General features: G+C 33.0%; 1 protein-coding gene across 1 annotated transcript; it reads right to left on the reverse strand.

Annotated features, from left to right (window-relative positions):
* Positions 1–2,300: 2,300 nt before the first annotated feature.
* LOC136078783 (uncharacterized) lies at positions 2,301–6,623 on the reverse strand. The gene has a single exon (XM_065794590.1). It carries the CDS (start codon positions 6,621–6,623, stop codon positions 2,301–2,303), a length of 4,323 nt encoding a protein of 1,440 aa, XP_065650662.1.
* Between the last annotated feature and the right edge of the window lie 6,059 nt (positions 6,624–12,682).

Here is a 12,682-nt window from a genome sequence, read left to right on the forward strand (position 1 = left end):
TGTAGTTTTACCCTTAATTTTTGGAGGATCTACAGGGTAAAGTGCGCTTAGAACAGCCCACTTAAAGCATCGATTGTCTGTGTTTTTCACATTTATAATGCAGCGCTTTGGTATACAAGCAGGAGTCTTAATGTAACTTTTTCCTCGGAAAAGTTTGTATTATGCAAACCCAAAGTGTAATGCTTTACAACAATTAAGTCGCCAATCAGAAACCACATATACAAATTTTTCCATCAATTCAAAATTTTCGCTAAAGCTTTTTTAAGCATTTCTTTGATATCATTTGTATTATTATTAATTGCAACATCAGAGCAAAGGTAAAGAGTTTGTTTAAACATTTTCATTTTCAAGTTTTGCTTTCTCCATTTCAGCTAAAAGCATCAATGAAACCTTTTGACGGTCTTTCTTTAGTTTATCTTTTATTAATTTCTTTATATTTGGCATCATTTTACTTATAAACAAAAGGGCTTCAGACTCGAGTCTATAACCATGTGGTAATTCAGCCACATAATTTGTAAGCTGACCGGTTTCCTAGTGGATTTTTAAATTAAGTGCATTTATTTTTGTACTATATTGTGAAATAAGATTTTTTAAGTTTTATTAAGATCTTTTCTACTTGACTTTTGTGTTGAAGATTTAATAATTTCAGGTTAAGGTGTACGCTCTGGCATCGGCATAAGCTTGTTGAGCTCTCTAGTAAATTCTTTCTAGCTGATTTTTCTAAGAGTAACCGTTTTAACTCATCGATAGAAGATGGCTTGCTTTTAGCTGGAGGCTTGACTAATAGTTTACTTTTAGCTGGAACTTCGGTGCAATTGAAGGCTTAACCTCTAGCTTAGGTGAAAGTTTAACCTTTGGTTGAAGAGATGCTGATTGTACTTCTACTTTTTCTTTCCATTCATTGAGAGTAATAAATTTTTCTCGTAGTAAATCTTTAAGACCTGCAAGAGCTTGCGCTTTATTTGGATCCATCACTCATAATAACAATATATATATAATTAGACAAAGATTATATAACCTTTGTCAAATTTCTAAAGTTTATGACGTCATCATATACAATTATGCGATGTCATCGGTATAAAAGGGAAATGCACTCGAGTCCAAAAACATCATTTTAAGACAATGAGCGAGTAAGTTTTTGCGTAATAGTTAAATTAATAGTTTTCTGTGTAATAGTTTGTGGTATATCAAACGATAGAGAATTTAAAATACTAAATAGTGGAATAAATTACTCGATACTGCCAAAAGTAGACTTAATGCATTTCCCTTATATACCGACGAGATGTTTTTTACTACTGTTTACAGGACGCAAACCATCAGTTTAAAAATCAAATCAACAAAAAATTTTTACTTTAAAATTTTTTTCGACTTCAACACTATCTTATATGGAAAGTTATTTGGTGGAAAGCTTAAATATAATATTTACCTAAAAAAGTTGCGTAAAAATAACAGTCCAAAAGTTATAAAAAAAGTTGCGTGATGATTATGTCACCCCAAATAAAATCAAATCAACAAAATTTTTTTACTACTGCTTAAAAGGACGCAGACAATTAGTAAAATTCATTTAAGAAACTAAAGTAAAAAAAAAAGCAAAATTAAAAATTCTCAAAGTTAAAACGAAATACGAGCGTCAAAATGTTTTTTTAAAAAGGGTATCAAAAAGCTCTCCGAGGAGGGTTACAAAATTTTCTGGGTGTCAAAAATATTTTTTTGCAGACCGAAGAGAGGGAGCTCTCCAAAGGTGTCTTGGGGTGTCGTCAAACCCCTATTTGACATCTACTAAAGTAAATAACATAAGTAGTTAACGTAAAAAAGTTACTTATAGATGAAAATTATTTGCCAAAGTAAGTCATAAAAAGTTATTTAGATGTTACTTATATAAACAACTTTTATTTTTTAACTTTAAAACATCTTATTATTGTTGTTTTTTTCATACGATTTTGTTACTGCTGGGGTAATCCTGCGATTGTAAAATGATTTAGTTTTGTGGGGAATTTTTTAATACTTTCCCTGAGACACTAATGATTTCACTCGTTTATCAATTTTATTTTATTTTCATCTGACTGCGAATAAATTATTTACAAATATCACCCTTTTTATATAAAGTTTAGAACCACAAAATAAATAAACTTAATTACAAGTAATTACGTTGGCGTAATTTTCCCATACCTCTACGAAGACCACATCATTTCAAATACATTAATGTTTATATTAAGAAACAACCGCTAATTGTTGTTAGTATCTTGGAAGACGTAATTCACCACACACTCCCCCGATTAAAGCTGAGACTTCGGCTTTAATCAGCCATCTCGTCTTCCATGATGGAACTGATTATTTGTCGTGCATTTAATTTCGCCTGTCTTGGTTCTCTTTTCAAGGTATCCTCTTCGGCCTTGGTTTCTAAATTCTCTTCCGATTCGATTCCGCTTTCTGCCCCACCATGGCGCTCTTGATAAATTAAACCTCCATTTTATGGCTGTGGTAGCAAGATAGTTTGCGAGATTTTCATCCTTCTTAAGTGTTAGTAACCACTTCCCTGTTGCCACAAACGTTTTTGCGTGATGATACTCAATAATTTTTAGAGTTAGTTGAAAACCTTTTGGTACAAATATTGGATTATACCCAGAGACTTTTCCATGACACCTCCAAAGCTGTTTTTCATCCTGTTTAAGTTCCACATTGGACTTTATCGCAACAGCTTCTTGTAGTAACTTAAGATTCACCAACTCCGCTTCTATCATCTCTTCAGCATTCAGTGGTCCTGTTATTTTTTCTTCATTCCGACAATTGTAAATAAACCTTTTTATGAAAGATGATATTCTTATGATTTTCCAATACTTGTGTTTACTCAATATTTCCTTAAATATATGAAGTCCCTTTATTTCTTCTGTTGCCATACTGACGTTCTCTCTTAAATGAATAGTTTCACATAATGCGTTCGGCGTTTCAAATATTTCTGATTGAATTGGCCAATTTTCTTTGTGTTTTAACCATATAGGTCCATTGAACCACAAACTTGTTAGTTTCTCAGGACTTACTCCTCTTGATCCAAGATCACTTGGGTTTTCTTTTGTTGGGACATAAAGCCATTTTACTTCTCCATTTAATAATATCTGTTGAACTCGGTTCCTGACAAATTGTGACCAACTGCCCCTTTCTTTTAACCAATAAAGTACTGCAGTACTGTCAACCCAATGATATACTTCAATAATATTATACTTGTTCAATGTCTTCCTAACGTGATTCATTAACTTGCTCAAGGTGTGTGCTGCTACCAGCTCCAGTCTAGGAATACTAAGATCCCTTGGTGCGATCCGTGCTTTCGCTACAAGTAAGTTACTGGTTTTCGAATATCGGTGGCTCACTGCAATGTAGATGCATGCACATACTGCTGATTTACTTGCATCTGAAAATCCATGGAGCTCCATTTCAATACTTCTTTCAGACAGAACGCTCCGCGGAATTGAAATAGTTCTTTTAATTCGTATTGCCTTGATCCAGGTCTTCCATTCTTCTGAAAGTTCATATGGAATTTGTTGATCCCATCCGAGTTTTAACAAGCATAGCCGACTGTATAATATTTTTCCAGTGATTAAAATAGGTGCACTAAATCCCAATACGTCAAAAACACTGTTAATGGCGGATAGCATTTTCCTTTTTGTTATCACTTCTTTATCTCCACTATTGATGCAAGCAGTAAAGTCAATCGATAGTTGATCCGTTTCTTTGTTCCAAGGAATCCCAAGTATTTTTGTTGATTTGCCCTCAGCGTTGCTTTCCAATTTGCTCACGTTGCTATGCCATTTGTGCAGCTGGAACCCAGCTTTCATTAAGATTTGCGTTGATTCATTTTTAAACCTGATAAGTTCATCTTCCGTTTCTCCACCTGCTTGTATATCATCGACGTAAGTATCTTCTTCCAAAGCAAGCACCGTTTTAGGATAAATGTCCTTGTATTTTGATATATGCTTTTTAATGGTAGCACCAAGAATGTAAGGGCTTGAACTTGAACCAAAAATCACCCTTGTAAATCGTAAATCCGTTAATTCCATATTCTTCAAGTCCTTATACCAAATTAAGCGTTGTGCGTCTCTATCCATTTCGTGTATTCGAATTTGTAGAAACGCCTTCTTCACGTCAGCTAAAACGCAGAGTTTATTCATTCGATTTCGTACGAGTATGTCAAAAATTAATGGTTGCAGCGATGGTCCCACTTCTAGACAGTCGTTTAATGAAGGTGACTGAGCGTCTTTTCTAGCTGAACAATCATAAAAAATTCTCATTTTTGTTGACTTGGCATTTTCCTTGACTACTGCTTGATGAGGAACGTAGTGAATAATTTCTCCCGTAGGTTTTTCTGGTGCCATTTCCAATATTCCCTCATTGATCTGTTCCATCATTATTTCATTATACTGTTCTAGTTTTTTAAGTTTTTTCAATCGAGTCGTCACACTTCCCAATCTTTTAAGAGCCAGGTTTCTGTTATTTGGTAGTTTAACAACACCCTTTTTCCACGGCATTCTGGTTTCATAGAAACCTTCTTCGGTTTGATGCAGTTTTTCGCTGAAGTCTTGGTGGAACATTGACTCACTATTTGTGTCCGATAATCCAAGTACTTCTAAACTACACATTTGCTCAAACTCATCACGACCAGTGTTCAATAAGAAACTTCTCTCAATACCTGAACTAAATTGTGTTCGTCTCCCAGAAAGAGTCCATCCCAACATCGTTAATTCGGCTCCGGGATCTTTATCCGGATTTTTTCCGAGAACTACCGGTTCCGTGGTTTTTATTCGCTGATAATCAGCCGCACCGAGTATAATGTGAACAGGTTGAAGTTCGTCACTCCCTTCATCATCGCTAAATTTCAGCCTCCTCAATTTTGCAAAATGCTTCTTAACATCCTTGATCATCGGATTCGGTAAAAAGGTGAGTGTTTCCTTTTCTGCGTTGGCGCATTCGACTTTGATGCTAAATTCCGGTATTGTCGTTGATTCTAGCGTAACCTTATATATTTCCACACGCTTGTCCACAGTTCCATAGAGCTGTTCAATACTTTTATATTCCTTTCGTGTAGGTTTCAACTTTAGTTTTGTTATCAAATTCGTACATATATAGGAACTTCCAGCACCCGTATCCAACATTATCCTTACTTTTTCACCATTTACTTTTGCGATCACTGTTGGGTGAATAGTTGTGCTTGCATTAAGCACCGTTCCCATGTTTTCTTTTTTATTTTCAATGTTACCATCCATTGTTGCGTTCCTATCTTGACAAATGGACGTGTGATGTTTTTTGTTGCACTTTCTGCATCCTCTTGATTTACAATTTACCGCCGAGTGTCCGTAACCAATGCAGTTATAACATAATCTTTTGTTTGTTAAAATCTCCCTGCGTCTTGCAACAGTTAGTACTTTTGTACAATCTTCGCTTTTGTGATTTTGTAACCCACAGTAGACACATCCATGCTTTCCACTAGTTGCCCTGGTTTCTTTGTCATAAAGACTGCCATTGTATTGTTTAAACGTAGTGCTTCGATGTTCATAGGGCCTTGACTGAACGTTCGTGTTCTTTTTATCGCCCTTTGTTTGTTCGTCGCTTGAGTTAAAAGTTGAGTTCAACGGATTCCTTTCAATGTACCTTTGCAACTTTTCGACAAGTTGCTCCAGTCCCCATTCTCCCCATCCATCATCGTTTTGTGTAAGTATTTCACGAACTGGTCCAAGTTTATCCATCAATGAATACACGAATGATTGAGCCGTTTGTAGTTTCTGCATAGTTTTCAATGTTCGTACAGTTCTTGCAAGCTTGTTGTAAAAGTCGTGAACTTCTTTGATTTTGTACGAGCTATGTATAGCCGTCAATCCTTCCAAATCTTTAATCAATGCTTTGTGAACCCAAATATCTTTTCCGTAAGTTTCTTGTAGTATGCGTTTAGCTTCATCGTATCCTTCCAACGAATGAGGTAAACCAAGTATATCCTCCCTGGGCTTTCCTTCGACAAGTTCCAGCAAGTAGTTGAATTTGCTGATGTTCGATATGTTTGAGTTGTCAACTTCTACCGTGAATTGATTCCAAAATCGCAACCAGTCTTTATAATCGCCATTAAATTTTGTAATTGTGTACTTTTGAAGTTTGACAGATTGTTTAGTAGCTTCGTTTTCGTTTCCAAGAGATTTACGCAATGTTTCTTTCATTTTTAGTTTCTTTAAATACCATTCTTCTTCGCTTTGAAGTTTTCTCAATGAGGCTTGTTCTGCTTTTTTTTGAATCGTTAACTGCTGTTCCACTATTTGCTTTTCATACTCAAATTTTCTGACGCATTCGTTTTTATTTATCGAATCCAACTTGTCCACCATTTTGTTTTTGATTTCAATTGCTGCTTCTACTTCCATTACTGGTTTCGAAAGCCATTCTTCAACTGAATCGATGCTTTCGCCGTCGTCAAGCATTTTCCTGGTCAGCTCATCCTTTGCCATTTCAAATCTTCCCAATAAATTTGTTATTTTGTCCAGCGCCAAGATTATGCTTGATTTGTCGCCATTAATCGTGTTGCGTTCTATGTTTTTAATGTTTATTCTTATCATGCTGACTTCTCTTTGGTAAATTCGCTCTTGGTCCATTCTTTACTAACTCGTAGGTTTCGTAGGTCCTGGCAGTGTCGCCACCTTTTAGTGTGGGGAATTTTTTAATACTTTCCCTGAGACACTAATGATTTCACTCGTTTATCAATTTTATTTTATTTTCATCTGACTGCGAATAAATTATTTACAAATATCACCCTTTTTATATAAAGTTTAGAACCACAAAATAAATAAACTTAATTACAAGTAATTACGTTGGCGTAATTTTCCCATACCTCTACGAAGACCACATCATTTCAAATACATTAATGTTTATATTAAGAAACAACCGCTAATTGTTGTTAGTATCTTGGAAGACGTAATTCACCACAGTTTTTAAAATACTTGTTATCACCGGAAAAGCTTTACCATTGCGATTTCGATATATCTGAAGAAAATCATTACAGTCCACGTCCTGAATATGTATAAATTCTTCACAGTTTGTAGAATTATTGAAAAACATGAAAAATTGTCGGTAGAATTAGAGAATTATAGAAATGCCGTTATATTAACCATGAGCGAGATCTCGTCTCGTTTTCGTTTCTCGTGAGAAATGGGACTTCTCGTGAGAAACAAGAAATAGAAAATTCTTGCGAGAAGTAGAACAAGACTGAAATATTATACTATTTCCAAATGAAAAATTATTATTATTTACAAATTGCTTAATAATTTGTTTTTCAAATTAACTAATATTTTGACTCCGTGATTTTAATTAGATTTTTAATTAGATTTTTTAATTAGATTTTTTTTTAAAATTTAATTAAAAAATTTTAATTAGATTTTAAATATTTTTAATTAGATTTTAAAAAAAATAACATTTTGTATAAAATGGTGCACTTTCGACCTAATTTCATTAGTTTACCAGTGAAATTCAACTTGACACATAATGTTCATATTGAAAAGAAATATTCTTGCCTCATTTCAACGATCAAAAATGTCACCAAGAAAAAACATAATCTGGAGATATTTTCAAAAAGCAAGTGACGGTGCTGAATGCAAGGCGTGCAAAAAGTCTTTGAAAATAAAAGATGGAAACACAAGCGGACTTTAGCGTCACCTCAAAAAACAACATAGCCAAGATTACGTTGAGTATTCTGAAAAAACTGACGACTCTCTTATTCCTCCTCCTAAAAAGAAAAAACGAACCATGGTCGAAATGCTTAAAACAAAGTCCATGTATGACAAAGACAATTCCATTCAAAAACAGTTTGACTCTGCAATGCTGGATTACTTTTGCACTGATCTGGCATCCTTTTCATCAGTCGAAGGAAGAGGTTTCAAGAAATTGTTTGACATTGCAAACCCTAAACTGAGCCTTTATCACAGAACAACATATTCAAGAAGCTTTCAATTCGGTCATGAGAAGTTCAAGCTGGAATGAAGAGCATAATAACGGAGATTACGCCAAATCTAAAAAGTGCTGCATTTACTTCTGACCTTTGGACTTCTAGAGCTCATGACAGCTACATCTCTTGGACTTTTCATGCTATTGACGAAAATTGGAGACTACATCACTGGACACCCTATGTCCACCAGTTCCCAGGCAGACACATAGGTATATTAATTGAAAGAAAGCTGGACTCTTTCTTAGAAGAACTAAATTTGCCTGCTGATTTGCCAATGTACTGCGTGAAGAACCAGGCAAGAAACATGAAACTTGCAGTCAAATTATCAAAGCGCCTTGACCAATACTTGTGCAACAATCATATTTTGCAATGTGCAGTTCGAGACTCATTTAGAGTGACTGCTGGAATGGATGATGCGTTGCAAATATGCAAAGATTTGGCTTCTTTAACTCACCAGTCAACAGTTGCAGCTGAGTTGCTTGAATCAGAATCAGACGCTCAAGGAATCAATTTTAGACAGTTACGCCAATCTGTTGACACAAGATGGAATAGTGAACTGGATTGCATGGCTTCTGTCCTACATCTAAAGAGTGCAATTATCAGCTTATGTGCAAATGAAGATATTTTTTCTTCAAAGATAATCAGTGCATTACAGTGGAAATCAATCAAGGGAGCAGTAGAAATTTTGGCACCACTTAAAGAAGTTACAGAAACGTGGTCGGCTGAGCCTATTCCAATAATTAACACTGTCGCCAATTCTCTTTATTTAATCCATGACAAAATTGATCAATTTATTGAGACGGATGGAAAAATTAGCTACGGTGTCTTGTATGCAAAATACTTGAAAAGCTGCATTGAGAAAAGATTTCCTCTTTGTCACATTGGAAACTTATTGAGTGCTGCAGCAAACTACTTAAATCCTGCTTTAAAGGGACTTCACTTGAAGCTCTTCAAAAAATTTCAAACAACAAAAGAATGGTTAGCCTCACAGGTTAAGGATAATGTTGAGTACCAACCTGTTGCCAGAGTCCTTTCATCAGATTCGTCCCCTAATTCATAACTGAAGCGCAAGTTAAACGTCAGACTTGAAACACAAGAGCTAACATCTGAACTGAATCCTTTTTTGAGCGAAATGTGCCAGTATGAATATCTCCCTGATGCCAAAAAAGATTTTCTGATTCTTGATTGGGGAAAATTGCATTCAAATACATTGCCAGAACTCTCTTCATTAGTTAGACAAATTTTAACTATTCCAGCAAGTTCAACTAAATCAGAGAGAGTTTTTAGCTCAGGTGGAAATGTCGTCCGATCATCCAGACACAACTTACACCCAAAAAAAGTAGAACCAATTATCTTAATCAGAGAAAACATTGTCTTGTTGGAAAAGTTTGGCAAAAAAATTCTGAATATATTTGAAAAAGTTGTTTACAGTTGACAAATGTCATTTGTGTCTATTTGTCAAAACCATGTTTACATTTTTTTTTTTTTACTTGGATTTTAATAAATTTGTTTTCGAAAATTGTTAAATTTCTCGTCTCGTCTCGTTCTCGGTCTCACGAGAAGTACTAACTTCTCGTCTCGGTCTCGGTTTGAAAAAACTCAGTCTCGCTCATGGGTACGTTATATATTCCTTTTGCAAATTAAAATTTAGCGTATTGTTGTCAGGGTCGACGACACGGGTTTCGAAATAGGGTGGGGGGGGGGGAAAGGCATTAATTTAAAAAAAAGTTATCTATATCTAGAATTTTCATAAAAAAAAAGGTCCGTTAGCAAAAAAGTTTGTGTACATGAAGGGGGAGGGGGGAGCGGTAACGCATCCCTGGCCCCCCGGTGTTGTTGGCCCTAATTGTTTGTTTCCCAGACGCATTCAAAGGTCAATGCTTGTTTGTTTTGACTTGAAAAATTATTTCTGCAATAAAATTTGTATATTTTTCATACAATTACAAGTACATATAAACTAAGTAAGTACTTTTTTAGGTTTTTAACTATCAGTGTATGTTATCTATGAGTTAAAATACTGATATTTGTAGAGTAAATGAAGGTAGAAATTATAGCCAAGTGAAATGGGAGTTAGATAAATGTCTAAGAGATTATTTATAAATAACTCTAAAATTCACTTTAATACTAAATTTCTAATGAATATTTTAAATGGATTTTTTTAAAAGAAATATGGTTCTGCTGAATATTAATTAGTTTAATTAGTTTATAAAAATAAATGTTTTAATTAGCAGGGGCTGAATGCCCCCAATTTATCTCAACTGTTTAAAAAGGTGATTAAAACATTGATCAGATAAATAAAATTGATATTTGAATTTTGTAAACATTACACAGATATAGTTTAAATTGAAAAGAAAAATTATTTATTTGTAGAAACAATTTAAATTTTTCTTTAAAAACTGTTTCAATAATTGAGCTTATTACCCCTTTGTTTAGCAGAATGCTTCGGACATAAAAAGAATAAGAAAGAAGGCAGAAAAATCTATGCAACTAGCCAGACAATGACAGATGCCTATAACTCTGTCATATGTAAGCAGATATTTGCTAATCAGGAATCCAAGCACTAAAAAAGTACTTTCCAGCACTAGTGCTCATAATGCTTCTACGTCAACATCACTGCTACGTGTATTGCTGTCAACATCATTGTTAGCTGCAGCATCATCCACAGAATCACACCTTCATCTTCAGCATCTGCAAAAAGACCAATGACACCATTTTCTACTTCATTTTCAAAAAAGTCATTTATTAAAGATATTTTTCTCAAAGAACTGCAGCTCAGGTTTACACAAATTTTTGGGAATGGTAGGTCGGTTATAACCATCAGGTTTTGCTATGGAAAAAGCCTAATAGGTGATGAATGTTTGAAGCGATTGAGAGAAGAAGCAACAAAAAAAGATAATGCTCCTAGAAACAAGACCACAACAAAAAGAAAAAATAATCCAGCAAGAGATGATAGGGATAGTGTTAAAGATGACGACATTCTGTCTAAAGTGTGGTATTCACAGCCCAGCAAACATGTCAACATTAAACCAACATTGAAAACCGGTCGCAAAAGATGTTGCGGAAACGTCGACAAAGTAATCGATTTTTCAAAGATATGTAATGTTGTTTGATAGACGTTGATTAAACGTTGTTGCTAAATGTTGAAAAAACATTACTAAGTGACGTTACAAAAATGTCACAACTAAACGTTGAAATAGCGTTACATAAAAAATGTTGTATAAACGTCGCAACATAACGTTGAAAAAAAGTTACATAAAAAGCGTTGCATAAACGCTATTAAAGCAGTCTGTTTTGCAAGGATTTGTAACGTTGTTAGTAAAACGTCAATTTAACGTGACTCAAAGACGTCGAGTAAAGGTTGAAATATAACGTTGAATCAACGCTTAAGTGCGCTGTAGAAAATATCGCAAAATATTATTAAACGTAATTAAACGTGGCTATAATATATATTGAAATGGCAAATAAAAATTAAGTGTAAGTTGAACTCTGCTCTCGCAATACTTCCAAAATCGATTTTTAATAGAAACAGTAACATACAATGATAAATATCAAAAAGCCTAAAATATACAATTTATAGTTATATATATAAAAACATAAATATTTTCTTTAAGATTTATGTGTGTGAGTGTTTGTATATATATTAATGCAATATATAAAAAGACAATTAATAGAATATCGTATCGATATGACAGGATATCATTGAGATACAGAATCAAAATCAAAAGACAAAACTTGTACCATTAGTAGTCTGAAAGCAATTGTAAAAAAAAATGTAATTGAATTAGTATAATTATTATTAAATTTAAAAAAGTAAAAATAAATATATAAATATATATTTAACTTATTTATATATATGGTTTATATTTATATATAAAATATATAGATAAATAAATTGTTAAAATATATATATATATATATATGTATATATATATATATATATATATATATATATATATATATATATATATATATATATATAGTATATATATATATATATATATTATAAATATTATATATATATATATAAATTATATATATATATTTATAGGTTCGAATAACTGCATTTCTGCATAACAGCATTTGCATGAGTTTGTTAAAGAAAATTCACAGGAAATGAAAACTGCTTCGAATAGGCAGAAAATTTTAATAAGTGCCATTTCGAATAACCGGGAGTTTACTGTATATTAAATATATATATATATATATATATATATATATATATATATATAGGCAAAATTAAGGGACATTAATGATAAAATCGAAATTCAAACATTAAAAATAAAATTATGTCAGTATCTACAAAACTGCAAAAGTTTTAAGTTTTTTTTTTAATTTGATTCCAAGGAGAAAAAAAAGAATTTATAACTCTTTTTAACTCATTGCAAAAGTAATTCTATAAAATGAAATTTGCTAACTTACAGTTTTTCTGTCTAAAATCAATGTGACAAAAGAAATATCTACATTTTTATTATGAAATATAATGTTTTGTCAATAACTATTTACTAAAAAGGAATAAAATCAAAAATATTTTGTTAAAGTTATTAACAATTAGCATTTTAAACTATATTATTTGGAATTTATTTTTAGAAAAACTAATAATAATAATAATGGTTTATCATCAAAATTATTTATTGGACATCAGATCTCGGGTCACTTGTGATCGAAAAAAGGGCCTAACCTACAAACAATGTGATGAAAAATACCAAATATTAG

This window comes from Hydra vulgaris, chromosome 03 (genome assembly GCF_038396675.1).
Source record: "Hydra vulgaris chromosome 03, alternate assembly HydraT2T_AEP".
Taxonomy (NCBI): domain Eukaryota; kingdom Metazoa; phylum Cnidaria; class Hydrozoa; order Anthoathecata; family Hydridae; genus Hydra; species Hydra vulgaris.